At 39.4% G+C, this 21,872-nt stretch overlaps 1 protein-coding gene, 1 long non-coding RNA gene and 1 pseudogene across 3 annotated transcripts in view; 1 reads left to right on the top strand and 2 right to left on the bottom strand.

Moving 5' to 3' along the window:
- Positions 1 to 36: 36 nt before the first annotated feature.
- Positions 37 to 13,660, top strand: LOC135321283 (uncharacterized). 2 transcript variants are annotated; one of them, XR_010380878.1, is made up of 3 exons: positions 37 to 120; positions 10,391 to 10,595; positions 11,110 to 13,660. It is a non-coding gene; the product is annotated as an uncharacterized LOC135321283 (long non-coding RNA). The 2 variants fall into 2 exon arrangements; XR_010380879.1 differs by having other exon boundaries at positions 11,135 to 13,660.
- On the bottom strand, positions 2,256 to 5,479 carry LOC105096905 (heterogeneous nuclear ribonucleoprotein A1-like; annotated as a pseudogene).
- Positions 5,607 to 21,872, bottom strand: part of CHP1 (calcineurin like EF-hand protein 1) — a 35,615-nt gene continuing 19,349 nt past the window's right edge. Inside the window, exons 4-7 of the mRNA XM_010989296.3 lie at positions 19,601 to 19,728; positions 11,251 to 11,312; positions 7,724 to 7,846; positions 5,607 to 7,586 (exon numbers count right to left, since the gene is read on the bottom strand). Coding sequence (XP_010987598.1) covers positions 7,533 to 7,586; positions 7,724 to 7,846; positions 11,251 to 11,312; positions 19,601 to 19,728 — 367 coding nt within the window. The 3' untranslated portion in view covers positions 5,607 to 7,532. The remainder of the gene's footprint in view (positions 7,587 to 7,723; positions 7,847 to 11,250; positions 11,313 to 19,600; positions 19,729 to 21,872) is intronic.

Here is a 21,872-nt window from a genome sequence, read left to right on the forward strand (position 1 = left end):
GACTGCTTTCATAATTGTTTTGTTAGGAATGTAGGATTATTTCCGCGTAGAACCTGTGGTGAGGTCGTCTGGCTAGGCAGCGTGACTATTTTAAGCCACCGTGGTTAAACTATGCTACTGGTAAGTCCATTCTCAGGCCCAGAAGTTTTTAATACTGGGCATAGCACGACACCTAGGCAAACAATTTAATAGAGCCAATTTGTCTCTTTGACCCATCTGGACTCTTAAAGAGCCCAAACGTCAGACTGCTATTTACGGCTCTGGTCATTACACGAGAGCAGCTTCGTCACTTTTTTTTGAGGGCCTTTCTGCCGAATGTCAGACTGTTACAACTGACAATTTTGTTGCTTTCTACACTGTAGCACTCTTGAGATACTTTCTTCAGTGATTCTTCCAGGAGAGGCAGGGAGTCTTAAGTGAGAGCTCCTCTCGCGGCGTGCGACAAGCGTCCCCGGGTGGGAGGTATAATCCTCAAACACCACCAAGGCTATCATCTGGCCCGCTTCCTAAAATACGGATTCCTACGGCTGCAGCTCCCCGAGATTCAGTTTAGTAAGTAAAATTTTGAAATTAGCAAGTGTGATTCCTGTTTTGTCCCTCTTTTTCAAGGCCGTTGACACTGATCTTTTAGATTCTTGGTGTATGATTATTAAACTACCGTCTTCAAATACATCAACTATAATCCAACCCAATTTTCTCCATTTTAACCATATGAATACTATGGGATACCCAGCCACGCACTTTGCTGCAAACGACACTCTGCCTTTCTCATTGATCTGACATACAAATTTAATAAGGCTTTGAAATAAATGAGAGAAATAAGTTGGCATACTTATATCTTTGCCAAAAACATCAGCATCCTGGTTATCATTAAATTCTTTTCTATGCGTTCACAACCATGTAATGAATTATTCTAAAATTCTGCTGGAGAATAATGTTAAACAAATGAGTGAATCATTTCTGAAATCTGCTCTTTTCTTTTTTTTGCAAACTTTGCTAGTTTCTGCCTCTTTCCATTCTCTAACCATCTCCCAATACCTATGATATTTCTGTGATTACAAAGCTACCAGAATTGCCTCTGATTTCATGGCTACAAATGAGGAGCTCATAGAATGCATCTTTTACACACACATTGTGTGCTACCCCAGGTTTGTGATTCCAGCTCCACATCTGCCAGGAAGAGGTAGGAGGCAGCATAAAATCTTTTAAAATACAGCACATGCATACTGCTAAAGTTGAAAGGTTTTATTCAGAGATTGAGGCAGTTCTGAGAAAATGTTTCATAAAATAATGAACGTCTCCATGGCAGCCTTCTCCCCGCAGACATCTTGCAGAGGATATTTTAATAACAGCTAGAAATTTGCTGTTCCCAGGTTGGCAGAGAAAAAAATTAACTCTTACCTCCAAGAAATACAGCATTATGGAGAATAATGCTTTTTTACTACACAGTCCATAAGGTTGTTTGCAGATATGTCTCTAAGCCATGCCACCATTTGATGTCACCATCAAACATTTCTTTTTCCAAAATGATAAGGAAAAAGATGTGGAAAAGGAAAAACCAGGCAGGAATCACTGAGCTCAACCAGGACAAATAGTATCAAGTTACACAGGTCTAGGTGCATCCTGAATTATATGCAATAATATTTAATTTTTTTTTTTTTTTAGTATTATCAGGGATGTTTCACCTAAGTAGATTTCCATTCTACTGAAACTTAAACCTATAAACACCAGCACAATTTAGATCTTTTCTTGATGACTTGAGGTATTTTGTATAAACTCATGTTGTTGAAATGCCATCAGGTTTAATGAACTGCTTAGGATTATCTGGTCTACACAGTAATATCTACTGAGTTATTTGGTTTTTCATATGGTTTCCTCCTTTGTCAGCTGCTCTTCTTGATTGTCAGCGTACCAATTTCTAGTAGTGCCTGTTAATTTAACTACTTCCAATTTATTATGGGCTGGATGACTGAATCACCAAGTTTATTAGAATTTACCAGAATTGTTTCTAAAGAAATAATGTCTATGTTTGTGTGTGTTTGCTTTAGGGAATAAGAGATTTTCTTGTAAAAAAAAAAAACACACACTGAAATTCTGGTTATGGTGCTGGATATTTATTGTAGTAGCCCAGTGACCTTTGAACAATTTCTTATATCTCCAGCTACATTCAGGTACTAGGTATAACAATTCACTCACCTACTCCAGTTCTTTTTTTTTTAAAGACATTTATTCAGTGTCATGATCAGACCCTATTACATTTAGCAATCAACAGGATGAGTGCAAAAAAAAAAATCTACATTAAAACCCTTGGTTGGAATGCTTTACACTTTCCACAGAACAGAAACTAAAATAACCTGTTATACAATTAGTCACAAATACAGTGCCCAAGTTTTTTTGCCCATACACATAAATATTGTCTAAAGTTGTCATCTTTGTAGCAGCTAGGCCCTGCCACCACTATGCTTGGCTGAGTTCACAAATCTCTTGTAAACTGCAGCTTCCCTGTCACTTCTCTGGCTCTCCTCTCCTGCTAAGCATTGTTTCCTGGCAGTAATTAAAACCTTCTGTCACTGCCATAGCTGCTGCTGCTGCTGCTGGAACCACCATAGTCCCCTTGGTTTTTTGGTTTGGCAAAGTATTGGCCACGACCACCACAGGGGCCAGAACTTCTGCCTCCAAAGTTTCCTCCTTTCATAAGTCCCAAATTTGAAGATTGATTGTTGTAACTGCCAAAATCATTGTGGCTTCCACCACCTCCAAAATTGCTACCACTATCACCACCAGAGCCACCACTGCCTCATCTGTTATAGCTGTCATAGCTGCCACTCCCACCATAGCCACTGCCCTGGTTTCTGTAATCCTGTCCACCACTTCCATAGCCTCTGCTTCCTCCATAACCACCATCATTACTAAATCCATTGTGGCCATCCCCACTGCCACCATATCCACCACCACCACGACTGCCACCAAAGCCACCTCGGCCACTAAAGTTTCCTCCACGAACAAAATTGTCATTCCCACTAAAACCACCTCTGCGACCACCACCAAAGTTTCCAGAACCACTCTGACCTCTCTGGCTGGATGAAGCACTAGCCTTCTCTTGCTTAGACAGGGCTTCCCTTACTTCACAGTTGTGGCCATTCACAGTATGGTACTTCTGAGTGACAGTCTTTTCTACGGAGTCATGGTTGTCAAAGGTTACAAAAGCAAAGCCTCTCTTCTTGCGACTGCCCTGGTCAGTCATGATTTCAGTCACTTCAGTTTTCCCATACTGTTCAAAATAATCTCTTGGATGATGTTCCTCAGTGTCTTCTTTAATGCCACCAAGGAAAGTCGTTTTCAGAGTTAAGTGGGCACCAGGTCTTTGAGAATCTTCTCTTTGGTCCTACAACTCTTCCATCCACCTTGTGTGGCCTTGCATTCATGGCTACATCCCCCTCCTCCACAGTGGCATATGTGACAAACCCGAAGCCTCTGGAGCCTCATTACCACACAGTCTGAGCATCCTCCATTGCTCAAAGTGGCTCCTCTGACTCATTGGTTGTTTCGAAGCTCAAACCTCTGATGAAGAGCTTCTGCAGCTGTTTGGGCTCTTTGGGAGACTCTGACTTAGACCTGACAGCGGGGATGGGAGGTTTTAATGATGCTTACTCAGCGGCATCCACGGGCAGAAAGGATACTTCAGGTCTTGAATAGACTGCACAGGGTAGTGGGCGGTGTCAGGACCACCTCCAAATAAACAGCCTTACTAGTTTTGATGAGAGATCAGAAGAATCTAGTGCTTAGAAGACTGACGAATTTAGAGAAGAAAACTGAGTCTTGGCATCTCAAGGCTAAGTACTTGATCAGCTCATCCCTCAGATAAAGATGTAAGGCCAGTTACTTACTCCATCTTAAAAGACATGAGACACTTCATTGCTGTCTGCCCCCTACTGGAGCTGTGAGGAAACAGCCTGCAGTACCACACAAACTTACTGGGTAAATCTCCCATCACTGCTTGATGTAGAGGAAAAGAAAAAGAAAACCTCTAAATTGCAGTTTCTATTAAACTAGATGTTAAACAGATCTGTACTGGCAAATACCAGCCATCTTCAGTCTGAATCACTTGTTGATTCAAGGCTTAGCCAAAGTAGCATAAATTTAGGGAATTTTAGTCCAGTAATGATGACTTCCTTCCAAGCAATTCTGACTTAAGTGTTTGGGTAACAGGATAAATACCTGGTTTTTAGCATAAGAAACCTAGTTTGTAAAGACTGTCCTTCCTGAGTCATCTCTACAGTACTTGCTCTAAATCCCAATCAAGGTGATCTATTCTAATAATATTTTAAATACAAAACTTGGCAACATGATTCTGTAATGAATTTGAAAAACTAGGTAACCACAAATAGTCTAAAAAGAACACTGAAAGTAAGGGAGATTAATTCGATTGCTTGCGGCATTGTGGCATTCATTTCTCTTGAAATCCATCTAGTAATCCCACTCCTGTAAAATTTTTTCAAAGAAAAAAAGTTATATGCAGAAAGGCATTCACTGTTTCATTATTTTGTAACATATAATTGGAAACAATAAGCAAATGGTTAAATAAATATTACATCGAGTTGGTAAAATATTATGTAACCATTAATATAACCTAGGAGGAACAGTTAACATGGGGAACTATTACAATCTGTTAATTTCTAAAAGGTGATGTAATCTCATGTTATGTTCCGTATATGTTAAAAATATGTAATGCAATGGACAGACCAGGAGGGAGCAAAGGAATTAAAATTGGTTAAAGAGACTTTCTTTAAACTATATTTAATATTGTAATGCTTATAGTTTTCTTTTTTTTTTACAGTTACCAATTTTGTTTTCAGTCACAGATGGTATAGCTGTGGCCATGGTCAGTAACATTAAGATTCCTCCAAAACTGACTGCATGGTCACTCCATCTATTTCTCACTTTCTCCAAATCCTATATTTACACTCAAAGCAAAGCAAAGCTGAAACAGTGCAAGTCATTTTGAATGGATTGAAGGTACTTTTAAGGCAGAGGGATGAGAATAGAAGAGAGCACTGTTTTAGACTTTTTAGGACTGACTCCAGCTATTACTGCTTTGAGTCATATGGCATTACCCTAAACCTTAAAATAAGAGATACTTGAACCCTACACAGATGTAGCAGACTGAAGCTTTAAGATGTGAAAAGCCATGTAATAACAGCTTGGTACAATACGTCATTGAGATTGTACACACGAGGGAGTGGATACCTTAATAACAAGCAATAGACAGATACCCCATTTTTAGGTCTTTCCTACATTTAAGGAGCCAGGGAGTCAAGAACAGAAACAGAATCCTACCTGGAGCAAGTGGAAAGTGGCCGAGGCTGACAAAGCCATGTCCAGAGGCACACAGTGCCAGCCCCCAGGGGAACGACCCCATTTCATTATGTCCAGGCAGCAGCAGATATAAAAGCTGATATAATCTCATGTCATATTCCATTTACGTTCAAATAAATGCCATTTGACAGCACAGACATAAACCTGAGTGAGGGAGACTGTGATTTCAAACTTGAAGGGGACTGAGTTATGCAAAATTCCTGGAAAATACAGGGACAAAATCGACCAAGTTATTTTGTTTTAACCACAAGTATTTATTGATGGGTCGAAGAATACAATTTTAATGGAACAATAAGGCACAACTGTGGATTAAAACAGTTTGCTATACAGCCAAAAGGAGGAGAAAGCCATAATCTTAGGAACTTTAAATATGCAGGTCAAAGAGCCTCTGAAGTACCTCTCTAACAGACCAGTGTCAGACAGTTCTTCCCTTTTGTACAATTCCTATAATACATTGCTTGATCATGAAGTCAGACTGAAACTTCACCAAGAATTCCTCAGTCGTTTATACTTGATTCATCCAACCTGGTCACTCTTTCTTCCCCACTCTTCCTAATCCCTTTACAGTTTTTTTTTTTTTTTAAAGCAATTCCCTTCCTAAAGTATTGTGTATGCATCTTGGGTAGCCTTCCAAAGCAAGGAAACAAGCAAGCAAGCAATGAGTCAAGAAAATCAGCCAAGGACAGATACACAAATGAAGAGACTCACAAAGACAGATGTTAGGATGCCAACAGCCTGATTCAATGTCTGTGCTAAGCTGACTTAGGCAGAGAAGTTGCTCTGGTTCATGCAAAGGCCTATAAAGCCACCTCAGGTTGTGCCACTGGTGCCAGACCCCTTGTTTCTAAGGGATCAGCAGTGGTCTAAGAGAGGAGCTAGGAAGTCAGTGTAACCCGGCAGCTAATGATGTAATACATTCAATGCTTTGGACCTGTATTAGGAGCTGACTATGGCTTCCAGCATGAACATTTGTCAGGTGTAAAATTCAGAGAATTCTGTGCAAAACTTCAAGACACTGAGGACAATCTTTAAAACTCGTGGACTGGGATGAGTTAGGCACTTCTGTAACACTAATCTTTCTATTTGGAAATGTGAAGTGAAAAGCATTCCAGGGCACGTAACACTGAGGCATAAACCACGCTGCAGCGGTGGGAACACACCAGACTTTTAGGGTGCCCAGCCTCATTGTTCAAAAAGCCTTTGAGGAAGTCCCCAAGCGTATTGTCAGAGCAGCCCTTCTGGTGGTGACAGCATCCCCAAACTAAGCAAGCCTGCAGGCATATGGCTAATTTCTGGAAAGCCAACACTGTACCGACAGGAGCAGCCACATAGGGATGAATGTTGAGAATCAGAGGCCAGAGGTAGAGAGACCTGGGCAAGCCACCTACAAGACTTGGCTCTACACCTCTCACTGAGGCCACCACCTTTCCAGAACATCTCCAAACAGCACTCTGATGACACAGCAGAGTGCAGGGGACCAAGAGATGGTCACATTTTTCAGAGAGAAGTGTTAGTTACTGAAAAGCTCCTGGAGAGGCAACATCCCAGAGACCCATTTAAGAGTAAAGGTAGATTTAAAACTGCGAGACCACTGAACTATACTGCCAAGTCAGAAATACATTTAACAGGCATAGCTTGGAGTGCCAAGTAGAACAGAGAGGACTGAAGCTTAATAAAAAGCAGGGAGACTGAGAGACTAAGTGAATGGTATGTTGGGTGAAAGAGAAGCAGGAAGCAAAGGACGTATAAAAAATGATGAAGGAGCATGCCAAGCCTAGTTGGAGGAAAGGCAGCATGGCTACAGTCCATATCCAGTGAACGAGCTTTGCTGGCTGGTTCTTGGCATGATTCCCTCTCACTTTGTCAGACTGCATGCATGTGTGGCATTCAGCAGAACAGAGGGAGATGATATTTAGAAATGGAGATAACTGGCGAATGATACTGAGCAAAAATAGGTTGGGTGTACCATTCTGTAATGCCCTTTTTATACACCAAAGGCAGGTTTGTGTTGACGGGACATTTTGGGGGTAGTCATGCAACAGCAGTAGTACTTTGGGAGAAGGGGATTGATGGGGTGGAGGTGGGGCTGGTGGATAGGACTTTCAAGTTCCAGTTCTTAAATACTAGAAAGCAAGGAACAGTTTGGTCTCAGTCCTTTAGTGAAGAAATCGAATGCTCATTTTCTGTTCTACGTCCACCTTCTCCAAAACCTGGAAAAAAAAAAACCAATTATAGTTACGAAGGTCACAACAGGAGAAACTGCCCCAAGCTCTTATCTGAATGTTTCTTCCCTCCCTTCTGTACAGTAGGTTTTAACTCTTTCAAACCAAGAGGTTAAGTGACTGACCTTAACAAATTCTGTGAAAGATATGGCACTGTCCCCATCCTGATCGGCTTCCTGGATGGTCCTGTCTGCAATGCTGCCCAGCTGCTCATCTGAAATATTCACTCCGACCATCATGCGTAGCACCTGCAGGACCAAAAGCCAGGAATTATAGGCGACTTGCGTCAGGGGAAATCTTTTACTAAGATTAAAGTTATGCCCACCCTCTTTTCGTTTGATGTGATCAAATATAACAGCCAGACAGCTGAAACCCTTATCTTTCATCTAGGCCATTCTAGACAAGGACATGAACAGAATTCTCTAGCAAGGTCATTGACTAGGAAGGCAAAGCCTCACTTTGGGAGAGTCCTTTACATTTTGCTCCTCCCTATTCTTCCTGCCTGGAATGTAGATATGATGCCTAGTGGTACAGCAGCCATTCTGCGACCATAAGGTCACAGTCAAATGTGCTATGGATGCCAAAGCAAGAAGAAGACTGGTTCCTGGACATCATTTAGGTACTGTACCAACCTGGACAACCTATCCCCAGGCTTCTTGTTGCATGAGGCAAACTAATCCCTTATTGCTTTATGTCAGTTTGGTAGGGCTTTCAGGAATCCCACCCAAATGCAGTCCTCTTTGAGGCAGTGCATTAGCCCAGTTATCCCTAAAGTATGGCCAAGAAACATAAAGATCCTTGAAAGGTTAAAAACTAAATCCCGCTTTTTAGAAAAATAACAAGCACATTTAAAGGGCCATAAGCACTGTGGTAAAGAAAATTAAACACTGTTTCACCAAATATGTTCTCAAACTTGGTAACAAAGAAACCCCCTTGTCTCCTTATTACTCTGCTAACATCTTTATATGTGAATATGTATTGAAAATTGCTACCTTAAGCAAAACAAGCAACTCTAATGGCATGACTTGTAGACAATATGAAATGGAGGACAGGGTGCATTTATGATGCCTCACATGGCTGTAGTCAGCTACCTCTGTCTTCAACAGGTAAGAGCTTAGCTTTCCCACCAGAAAGAAAGGACTTCTAGCCCTGCTGTTCACAGGCCTCCCTTTCCCCTACTCCTCTACATCCTTCCCCAATCTCATGAAACAGATTTTTAAAAAATAAATGACAGGATATTCTGAAGAGAAAAAAACAGCTGAAATATTAGTTTGTATCAACACTGTTTCCCTCCCCACCTACAAATCAATTCTTGAACACTGGAAGTTGTACATTTGTATAGAAATGTACACAAATTGAAGGATTAATAAAAAGAGGCAATACGAGCAAAAATAGTAAATGGCCAACTCATTTGCCATCTTCCCTGTATGTGGCCAAATAGACAAATCCATCCTCTAGCAGCAGCTTTGTCAGGTCTCAGTCCAGTTATTCTCTGAAGTGTTTCATTTTTAGAATTACAGAAATGAATTGTGCATGTGGGCTGTGTGTGTACAGAGGGGTGGCCACAAGAGTGATGGTGTCTTAAAAATCACTCATCCAGTCTGCCAGTAAGGACACAAAGGTCCAGAAGTGGCTGGATACAGGTCCCAGCAGCCAGTGGCCGAGCTGCCCACCCAGGCCTCCACGCCCAGCTCGTGCTCTTTCTACCTTTTGGTTCCAGTCAGAAGTTTATTAGCAAATGGAACCTCTATTACTATTTTTAAACACGTGGTGAGGTTTTTTTGTATATATCCTTTATCAGTTTAAGAAAGCTCCCTTCTCTCTCTGTTTCTCTAAGACTTTTTAAAAAAATCATGAATGGATGATTAATTTTATCAAAATTCAATGGAAAAGACCATTTGATTTTTCTTCAGTCTGTTAAGGTGGAGAAATATTATTGATTGGTTTTCTAATTTTAAACCAACTTTGAATTCCTGGTATAAACCCATCTTGGCTGTAATACAGTATTTTTTTTTAATATATTGCTAAATTGGATGTGTTAATATTTTGTTTAGGATTTTTACATCTATGGGAATGAAAGAGATTGCACTGTAATTTTCTTAGACAGTCTTTACAAAGTTTTCTTGTCCAAGTTACACCAGCCTCATAAAATGAGTACAGCAAATATCTTTACTGAAGTTATATTTGATATACAATAAACTGTACACATTTAAAATCTATAATCTGCTAAGTGTTAACATATGTACACACTTTTAAAACTGTCGTCCCAATCAAGATAATAAAGATATCCATCACCCCCAGAAGTTCAACCAGAACTTTTTACAAAAATCATACTAGGAATATATGACCACTCAACCTTTCCTTTAAGAGGGATAAACTTAGCACAAACTTCTTAATAACCACTGGATCGCTAAGAACTGCATATTACCAAATATTTTAGAAATGGCAGTGTCTAGAAAGGTAAACTTTGTACTTTTCTCATTTTGATAAATGTTCAAATGTTCTTCTTGCTGGGATAAAATCAGTTCTCTGACACCTCAACCATCAATGAACACATTTCATTTTGGGCCTGAGGAACACTCTAGTCACAGACAGGCACTCTGGCCATATGATCTCCTCCTCACTCTCTCTGTAGGCTTTTTTATCCTAATAACAGAAAATAAATTAACCTTCCACTCAAAACAAAACAAACAAAAAAAAAAACCAAACAACTTTCTGGCAGCTAGATCTGGGCCAGAGGATAAACATGCAACTCCAACTATAGAGTGACTGCCTCTATTTTTTCTTTTCAGAGGTCAGAAACCTACATGTAGCAATTTTAAAGTGAATAATTCTTACTGAAGAAAGATGTCACCAACTGAACGGCAAAGGATACTAACATTGACCTGCAGAAGGTTTTGGTTTTTATTCAGACACAGAAATGTAGAAACACCCTGGGTTGGTCCTTATTCTCAACTCAGAAGACTTTTGAAGACAATGAGTCACACTTACTTCAGGGTGAGTGGAAACCACTTTACTTTTTAGGTTTATCTTGAAATAAGGAAATCTCCCCATGGAAATTCCTGAATGTGTTAGCCTCCTAGGGTCCTCCAGCTTCATAAATAATAAAAAAACAAAAAAGGAGAATTTTCTCCTCCTAAACTTGTATGTAGGGAAGAGGGGGAGGGAGGGAAGAGAAAGGCAATGCTAATAGGATGGAACGCCGGTAACTACTATTAGGACAGGGAGTTGTCTACAGGGAGCAACAAAAGACAGTGAGCATTGGCTCAGTGTACACCGTCCCAGCAGTTCCTGGACTCTTGCATCAAGCCCACGGACAGATGAAACAGCAGCATTTATGTAAGTGTCATCAGAATTACCAATAAGCCAATTTGACAATAACTGAACTATCTGATCTAAACCATCTCCCATATTTGAGCTCTGCCAGTCAGCACCTAAAAGATATTTAGTTAGCTTTCAAATAGTGGAGACATCTGTGGGAACTCAATGAGCCATTTCAAATTTTCCCCAGGTCAACTGCTCTGCTTTATATCTAGGACAGGACTCTGCAATACAGCAGGTGTGAAATAAATGCTTACTGAAGGAAAGAGCAAGAAGAAGCCAGCAGGGCCCAAAAACAAGTCATCCACGTGTATGGGAGCTCCCCACATACCTGTAACAGCTCGTCACGGGAGATCTTGTCATCTTTATCCAAGTCGTACAGTCGAAAAGCAACTGGTAGGAAAAAACAAGAAGTCAGTAGAAATTCAGTAGTGTTTTGCCCCTTCTCAAGGAACTAAATATATAAAGGACACCAGACAGAAAACTGACAATGAATGAATAGTTTTTCCAAGAGCGACTGCCATTAGTTGTAGAGCTTTTGAAAACACTGTAACATTTAAGAAACTGAGATGCATCTTAGCTTCGATGAAATATGGCCCTTCATCAGACAAATCAGAAAACTTAATAAAAAGTCCAATGTCCTCTTTAACTTAGAATGTTAAAAAACAAAACAAAACAAAAAACCCATTAAATGGTTCTGTCCACTAGGCCATCTCACACAGCCCATCCAGTCTACTGTGCACCACACTTGAGGGAAGCTGACGGTGGGAGCCATACAGGTTCTACACAAAGTATGGACTGAACAGTTGATACACAAAGTATCGCTTTGGAAAATGACTACTTCAGCAAATTCAGGTCAAGTTTCAGATAACCCTCTAGCATTTGGGAGTCCTGAAGGTAAAGAACTTCAGTTTCAAATAAAAATGCCAAGAATGTGATGGTGTCCTGGCCTTATCATGTTTCTCTCTCTCTAACAACAAAGAAGTCTTTTAGAAACTAGGATATCTAAGATAGAAAATCACTCAGTGCCATGTTGCTGAAGGGCTACCAACTGAATAGTGTGATAACATGTTATAAACACTGTGAGAAATCATACTGAGGAAGTGACTGCCCTGTAATTACAGCTCAATTTGGTGTAGTTTTGAAGCTCTGAATGACTTCAAGTACACCACTAAGATTTTTGGTTTCAGTAAGGTGCTGCCAGTACTGAAAGGCCCAAATCCACTGCTCCAGAGTTATTAAGAGACACAGATTTAGATCTGGTCCTGGGACCTTGGAACTCACAATCTAGTAGAGAGCAACACACAGTACACATTTTAATTCATTCTAAGTGCTATCATACTTATGAAATGCTGGGGAACAAAGTGTATGGCTGATGTGCCTTTCTGGTTCAAGTACTATCTGAACAAGGTCTTGAAAGACAAACAGAAATCTGATGAAAAGTGGCATTCCAGGCTATATGGTCAGGACACTTAAGATGGCTGTCCTCTTGCTCTCAGTACATCCCCTGCTCAACCAGTGCCTGCCTCACCTAACCTACTCACATGACTGACCTTCCTATACACTTGCCCCAAACTCCAGCTAGTGGCTGTTCTTATCAAAGGAAGAGGCGTTTGAGGGGTGTGCCCCCCTGCTGGTTTCCCTGGTAACCAATGAGCCAATCTGACATCAATTCCCCCTATAACTGCTAACCTCCCCTTCCCCTGGGAGCAAAGACTGCGCTGTGTCTCGCCCACCATCCACTGCATATGGCTGAGAGTCGTTCCAGGACCTGGCTTTAGACATGTAAGCTCCCCCATACATTAAACCACTGATGTCTCAATGCTGGAGAGGCTGTGGAGAAAAGGGATCCCTTCTACACTGCTGGTGGGAATGCAGTTTGGTGCAGCCACTGTGGAAAACAGGATGGAGATTCCTCAAAAGACTAGGAATAGACTTACCATATGACCCAGGAATCCCGCTCCTGGGCATATATCCAGAAGGAACCCGACTTCAAAAAGACACCTGCACCCCAATGTTCAGAGCAGCCCTATTTACAATAGCCAAGACATGGAAACAGCCTAAATGTTCATCAACAGATGACTGGATAAAGAAGATGTGGTATATTTATACAATGGAATACTATTCAGCCATAAAACCTGACAACATAACACCATTTGCAGCAACATGGATGTTCATGGAGAATGTCATTCTAAGTGAAGTAAGCCAGAAAGAGAAAGAAAAATAGCTCATATGTGGAATCAAAAAGAAAAAAAAAAAAGAACATAAATACAAAACAGAAGCAGACTCAAAGACATAGAATACAGACTTGTGGTTGCCAAGGGGGCGGGGGTGGGAAGGGACAGACTGTGATTTCAAAATGTAGACTAGATAAACAAGATTATACTGTATAGCAGAGGGAAATATATACAAGAACTTGTGGTAGCTCACAGCGAAAAAAAAATGTGACAATGAATATTATGTATGTTCATGTATAACTGAAAAATTGTGCTCTACACTGGAATTTGACACAACATTGTAAAATGACTATAACTCAGTAAAAAAAAAGTTTAAAAAACCCCCCAAAACCCAGCACTGATGGTTCTAACTTCAAGACCAACTCTAAATCCACTCCTTTATTTGGGACCCCACTTGTCCTGAATGGCAGTGAGATAATTTTCCAAGCTTGTTGGAAACATACTGTCAATAAAAATGTCACTAGCAGGAGGGAAAAAAAAAAGAAAAGAAAAAAAAAAAACCCACTGATGTCTTTGTCACTGACCCCAGGCTCTTCAGTCTTGGAGCTGGGCGAGTATAGTCCTCACAGGCCTGCAGGGTGCAGCCCAACACAGGCAGAGCTAATTCTGGGTACAAAGGCATGAGAACATGGGTGAATATCTAAAAGTGTAAACATTACCCCTTGTATCCACCAAAAGATAAAAGAAGGCAGGGGGCCAGAATCCACTAAAAGTCCAAGTGAAAATTTTAGAAAATCTAATTTACTCTTTGTAAGATACATATTAACATTCTGGAAGGGGGAGTAACTAGGAGAGACTTTCTCTGATATTTGTTTTCTTTAATTTGGTTAGTTGAGTAACTATCTTTACCAAATTTGAGGTTTTATATGCTTAGGAGGTTTGGATTCCAAGGGAAAGGAGACAAGTATCATAACTGTTCCAAAAGAAATATGTGTTTGATATTCTCCAAACCACACACACACACACACACACACACACACACACACACACACACACACACACACACACACACACACTTCTGCAAATGCTGTCATCTTTCTAAAGTATCATAAAATGTGTTATCCACTAAGGAATCTTTAGGATGATTTCAGGATGGAAATCTGTTTGCTATATAACCCATAATTATCTGTCTCCGAATTTCTTAATTGGGTAACTGGAATAAACACATCCCTTTCTGCCAAAGTATTTACAAAAGCCTGAAATGCTAATTTCTGAAACCCAGCTGCCATGGACTGAAATTTTGTGTCTCCCTCCAAGTTCCTATGTTGGAACCATAAACCCCAATGTGATGCTATTAGGAGGTGTTATCTACCTGCCCTCACCTCCCTGCCCTCCTCTCCTCCCACTCACTTCTTTCTTGATAATGCTTCTTTGTTCTCTAAACACACCAAGTACTCGTTTCTATCCAAGGACCTTTACACCAGTTGTCCCCTCTGCCAAGACCTCTCTTCTCCTAGTTTTGGCATAGTTGGCTCATTCTTAGCTAGAGTTTCAACTCCTCAGAGAGGTTTCACCGACCACTCATTCTAAACATCTCATCTTATTTATCTCCTTCACAAAACTCACCAGGATCACAAATCCTGTTTAATCTTTTGTCTTTTTCCACATAGTCTGTCTCCTTTATTTGATCATAAGCTCTATGAGAGCAAAGACCTTTATCTGAGTTATGCATCATTGTATCTGGGTCCTAAAATAGTGCCTGGCATACAGGAGTTGCTCAAACATTTGCTTAATGAAAGACCAAATGAATGATCTCAGTCAAACCTTTATCTTTTAATCACTGTTACTTCTTCTTAAAAAAAAAACCGTGGTAGAATAAACATAAAATCGACCTTTTTTGACACTTTTTAATTAGTGTGCAGGTGAATACTTTCACATTGTTCTATAACCATCACTACCATCCATCTCCAGAACTTTTTCATCTTCCCCAACTGAAATTTTGACTCATTAAACAATAACTCTGCATTTCCCTCTGCCCCTAGTCCCTGGCAACTTCCTATGAATTTGACTACTCTAGGAACCTCATATAAAAGGAATCAAACAATATTTATCCTTTTGTGTCTGGCTTATTTTTATTTAGGATAAGTAGATTTATCCATGTTGTAGTATGTGACAGAATTTCCTTTTCTAAGGTTAAATAATATTTCACTGTAAAATATATACCACATTTTGTATATCCATTCATCTGCTGAAGGACACCTGGGATGCTTCCACCTTTTGGCTACTGTGATAATGCTGCTCAGTTTCTACAATGATCAGTATATAGAAGTCAAATTTTAAAAATGCACAGTATACTGTATATATGTATTTACATGCAATATAATGTGTATGTGCAGTCGAACTGTAATAATTCTACCAAATAAAACTGAAAAAGGAACAAAAAATAATGCCACTCAGTTTCTTCTTGGCTACTCTCCCAAACTCCACTTCACCAATACTCCTCATCATCCACATAAAATATCTTCATGTAGACTCATTTCCCACATGACTCATTATGTGTTATAGAAAACTTAAACCATTTAAGAGGACAATTAGGACATCAAATGGGAAATTTATAAACCTCTCCCTTACTTACCATGCCCTGGAGCATTCTAAGATGGGTTGTACCTTTCACATAAGACATTATAACACACACAAGACATTATAACCTCTCTGATTGGAAGAGGAGAATAAGGAACCATTCCTGGAAGCCAATCAGAGCAGTGGTACTATGTGTGCTTGGGCCTGTGCCTACATAGGTACAGTTCAGCCTTGCTGATTGACCTTGACATTCTTTCACTGCAGCATAAAAAATAAATAGGACAAATCATGCTCTCTGAGTTCCTAAGAGACTATTCTATGAAGATGAGCTATAAACAAATTTGCCTGAGCGGCAAATGTGTTGCTAGGTGTACGATGTTCAATTGTTCTCCGTCTACAACAAGAGGCGCCTCCTTGCTGCTTCCAAAGCTCTGTGGGAAATTCAGAGAAAAACAATACATAGACAGACCAGCAGACATCCAGGGTTCCTCCTGTAGCTTTGGTTTCACTGCTCTACTTACATGAATGTGATCCTAATAAATAGAATGCAACAGAATTCTAATTCATTTTCAGCTTCCTGTATAAGTTGATTTGAAAGCCAAGACTAAAGTAATGGTAAACACCATGCATAGCATGCACAGCACTTTGCTATTATTCTATTTCACCCTAGGCTTCCTGTTTCTGTGGCATTCAGGCTTTTTTCCTTCCTAACAGAAGCTTATCCACAACTTCAGGAGGGAATTCTGTCTTTCTCTCTCTCCACTGTCAGACACGATGAGGGGAAAACACAGACCAACTGCCACTGAAAACTATCATGTGACCATGAGGAGCCATGCCTTTGGATGAAGCAGATCCTAAGGAGGCAGAGCAGAGCAGTAGGAAACACCGGGTCCTTGACAACATGATCAACCCTGATGCTTGCCCCACTTGACTTGTAAAGTGAGACAATATATTTCCTTACCGTTGAAGTCACCGAAGTCAGCTGAAGGCATCCTAACTGATAAACTAATTACCAAATCCACTAATGCTATGTGGAATATTTTCTTTAGGGTCAGTGTGAATCAATGAATTTGCTTATCCATTCATTCATTGATGGACACGAGTTGCTTTCTTGTTTCAACAATTGTGGCTAATGCCACCGTGAATGGGGGTGTACAAATATCTCCTTGAGATCTTGCATATATGCTTTACCCCAGACCCCCTGATGGTAATATCTTGCATACCTAAAATATACCATCAAAAGCAGGAAACTGACAGTGCTACAATCCACAAAGTTTAATCATATTTCACCATGTGTGTATGCACCTGTGTGTGCAGTTCTATGCAATTTTATCACCTATGTAGTTTCGTGTAACCACCAACACATTCAAGATACAGAGTTGTTCCATAGCCACAGGGCCCTAATGTTACATCCTATTATTTGATGTATAATAAAGAAGCACCTCTATTACTGTATCACAAAGTTGCTTTTAACACTTTGTTAATTATATTTCAATATAATTGGTTTCCTTCATAGTCCTATGTACTTTATTTCATGCATTCAAAAACCTCTGAGATGAGGTCAGTAGGATTTCACCAGACTCCTTAGGGAATTCATGACCTGAAAAAAGTAAAGCCCACACTGTAGAGGGAATTCAGATAACAGGTCTGTGTTACCCCTTTAAAGCCTCCTCTAATCCCAAATTAGGAAAGCAAGCATAGTTTTGTAAAGCACAGAATGTCTCTTAACTGCCTTCTCTTTAACTAAATTACTGGATTCATGGATGCCCTCCCTCCCCTAGGCAAATCATTCCAGCTGATGTGGCAGCACACTGTATACCTGTAGCTAATAGGCAACTCTTGAGTGTCTACTCCACCTTGTGAGTTGGATGCTTACCAAGAATCAGTGTGTCAATAGTCCTAAAACCGTGATATTTGTAATTTTCATAAAACCAAATAATTTAATACAAAATGAGATGTATGTGAAAAGAGTTTTTATTTCAATGAAAATCAGATTGACTGCCTTTGAAAGACTCAAAATTAAGTCACTAATAAAAACAAAAAAACAAATTGTTGCTAAAGTGTGTCAGGACAACTGTAAAAGATTGAAGAAAAAATGTAAACACCGGGATTCTATTCTCAGAATGCTTTGCAAGTACCTGTAAGTTCTCTTTCCACTAAAAAGAAATTGCAGCCAGAAACCTTAGCCAGTACATTACAGATGTGTTCTATGCAAAAAGGTCACACAATTCCCATCAGCAGACCTTTACTAAAACAAACAAACCAAAAAAACAACTCTTGGTCCAACATCCAAAGACTGGCCAGTGAATCTGTTTTTAAATATTTCAAGGAAAATTATAATGTTAAACCATGTATCCTCTATGATTCTATGCTATAGCTGAGTTTTTCAATTGTTGATCAACTCCTGGTGTGACATTGAATAAGAAAATTTCTACTGTACTAAAGCCAGCATTAGGCAAATATGTACTAAATATATGCTAAAATTCATAAAACATTAAGACATGACGCTTTGTCTCAGACAGTATCTAGTCTTGAAAGAAGGAAGGGGAATCTGCTAATAAAAGAGCCAATATATTTGCGAACAATTCATTAGAATTCTATTTTCTTCTATATTCTGTTTTGTTTGTACTTAAGTTTTCTGTTCTTCATTAAGGTATACGATCTTGTGGTAAAGAAGAACAGTATTTTATTATTTTGGTTCAAAAATCTATGTATATGCATGGCTGGGATATTGTGCTGTACACCAGAGATAGACATATTGCAACTGACTGTACTTCAATTAAAAAAAAATACAGACAAAAATCTTCCCTGTCTTATATAACAACACTTATTTCAGAGCTTCTTAAAACTCTTCACCTGAAATATCAACAGAGGAGTGAACTCATACTCCTATAGACAAGGAGACCTGGGGCTATGACCCAAGGGCCACAAACTAAAAGTTTAGGTCTCATGTACCATCTTACAAATATATCCAAATTTGGCTTTATATTCTACAATTTATCTATATTTGTTCCAACATTAAAAAGACTTTTAATTTTTTAAAAAATCACCTAGTAAAAACTTGACGGGCCCAAATCACTGTGGTTTCACAGACTTCACTGTATACCACTCTGCACCCTAGTAAGAGAAGCTTGGGCTCAACCAATTCAATACAATTTCAATTTCAACTTGTGTTGAACAAAAAGAAATTTAATTTTTATTTCTTGGAGAAGTATTGTAAAGGATAAGGCAATATACACGAATCAACAAGGGCAGAGGGAAATCTTACAAGTATCCAAGGAAAGGAGGCATAAGGACAAAAATTTAATCTTGCACTAACCCAGCTGTTCATCCCTACTAAAGTCACCAGTATCTATCAAACTCTAAGGTGGGCAGGGTCTTTTTCATTGTTGTCACTCTGGCTCTTACCACAGTGTGTAGCACACAGTCGACATTCTATAAATTTTAAGGATTTTTTTGGGGGGTTAGGTAATTAGGTTTATTATTATTTTTTTAATGGAGGTACTGGGGATTGAACCCAGGACCTTGTACATGCTAAGCACACGCTCTACCACTGAGCTATACCCTCCCCTAATTATAAGGATATTATTAGCAGCAACTCTTATTGCCAGACACTATTTGAAGTACTTGATATATATTAACTCATCAAATCCTCATAAGCTTCCCATGTAACATCCTTTAATACCCCATTTTACAGAAGAGGAAACTGAGGTCCAGAGACTTTAAGTAACTTGCCCAAAGTCACATGACAAAAAGGAACAGAGCTGGGATTCAAACCCAGCCAGTTTAGCTCCAGGGTCTGAGCTCTTAACTACTATGTTTGAGTAAATGCTTGTTCAGTGAATGAATGAATGCTTGTTCAAGTAAATGATTTGTAAGAAATGAAAAGCAAATATCATAAGCCAGAAGATTTTATCTCCTTACAGTGCAGTTTGTTGCTTCGGCTGTTGAGTGGTTCTGGTCCATTCACATCTTTGCTCTTTTCATTATCCTCAATGGGTCGGAAATGAGCCAAAGTTCTCATGAATCCACGGAAGTTTACCTGGTCCTCTCTGATTGGGAAATATAACAAACAGAACATCATGTCAATCAAGGTGATTATTTCTTATGAATTCAATGCACTGGCAACTGGTTTAGCTAAAGTGGCCTGAAAGTCCATTTAATGAGGTCTCTTTCCCTATGCATGGTACTTTAGGGCTCATAAAATATCTTTATTTAAGTCTTGCCCCAACCTTGTGTAGTAGGTATTACTATTCCCACTTTACAAATGATTTATCCAGACTTAAGAGAGGTAACAGGACTTACTAGGGACAATCACCTATTGAATTTACTTATATCTCTTTTCCCAAAGAGGATTTTGAGTAGGCACCAAGGCTGTGCTATCAGGCAAGCTGGAACTTGAACTCACTGCTTCAGACTCTGTAGTGAACAGCAAGTTAGTCACTTTAACCCAATGACTCCCCAGCCAGCTCTCATGTCTCCCCTACAGCCACGTATAACTAGCGATATTTTAAGGTTAAGGCATATTATGGAAAAGCTGCTTTGGAAATAAAGTTTATTTAGTTATAGAATAAATACATTTGTGGAAGTTTGGTAAAAAGAAAAGTAGAAAGAAAAATACCACTCCTAGTTCTCCCAATCAATTACAATCGTTAATATATTTTCTCCCAATAATTTTTCTATGCTTTTTAGATAATTGTGAACATACTGCATATATAATTTTGTATCCTGCTATTTCTAAACTTTTAAACATGTATCCAATCAATATAAATACTTTGAAACATTTTAAACATCTGCATAGTAATTGTGTGGCTGTATCATGATTTTATTATTCTCTCATAATTGGATAGATATTTTCCCCATAATGTTTTGAAAGACTTCTTTGTGTATAAAGCTTTTTGGGTACTGAAGATGAGAGAAAATTACCACACTACAAGCTAATCGGTAACCCTATAAGAAATAATTCTAAAACTTGAATGAATAAAGAATGCTTTTTAATATTAAAAAATAATGTCCTATGTGACACAGTTATTTACCTAAGGCAGTCATGGAAAGAACAGGTTGTCTGGTTCCTGTGGCTACCTAAAAATAAATCCTTGTCTTTGTGTGCCCCATTGAATAGATGTGGTATGTAGAGTCTCATAAGTGCCAGGCAGACGGACAGATCAGAGACCTTCTAAAGGTAGATAAGAGTTCAAAGGCGAACTTGTGAGCCCCTTGTACTCAAAAGAATGACCCTTCATTCTTTAAGGTAGCTATACTGCTAATGGAGCAGTACCTCTCAAAAAAGTGAGTAAGAGCTGAGGAATGAAGTAATGTATAGTAAGATTTGAGTCACATGCCGGAATAAACAGGTAAATGAGTACATAGATAACTGGCATAATGTCTCTGAGTAAATGGGAATGAAATATCAATGTCCTACTTTCAAATCTCATTCTTTCAAAACAAACTGAACCTGCGTAAGACTTAAGAAACAAAAAGCCCAGAAGCCAAATATTTATATCTGATTAGAGTAAGAAGCAGAGTGCAGCTTGCTAAGTGCCCAGCCGTACAGCCAAAGTGGTCCTCCGCTTCCTCACATGCACAAGTACAACAGCACACACTGTGTCCTTAACAAAAGATCAGTGGATAGGATGACAGGCAACACTGGAGTCACAACAAAGATGAAGGTAGTCTGGCCTTTATAAAACAGCTTTCCACAAGCTGCTTCTTCAAATAATCGATGGTGACTCTAGGGAACACTGAAAAAAAAAGTTGGCAAAATGACTCTATAGGGTTTACTTTTCATTGTAAAAGGTTTGGATACCAAGCATAGTAGTGAAAGTTACCTCTGGACAGGGTTCAATTCTCTCCATAGGCTAAAAATAAGGAAGTGAAAAAAGGGAAGGGCACGGCACTAAAACCACACCTGAAACAAACAGGGCCCTTCAGGGAGAGAAACAGTGTAAAATGAGGAAGTGTATGTGATTACTCCTGGTCAGCATGAACCTGGAAAGGGCAGGTCTCAGTCTGATGAGTCCTGTCTTCCTGTGAACTGGCTGCTAGTCTTCTCCTCTGACGGTCACTCAAATTCACTGAGCGACCAACTTCTCAACTTGCAAATTCCTTAGCTCTCAGTTCAGAGTTCTAAAATTTCCTCTCCAGGTATTTTACCAACCATGTTCTTACTGACAGTCTCATTATTAAGAACTGGCAA

The sequence above is a fragment of the Camelus dromedarius genome, chromosome 5, assembly GCF_036321535.1.
Source record: "Camelus dromedarius isolate mCamDro1 chromosome 5, mCamDro1.pat, whole genome shotgun sequence".
NCBI classification, from domain to species: Eukaryota; Metazoa; Chordata; class Mammalia; order Artiodactyla; family Camelidae; genus Camelus; species Camelus dromedarius.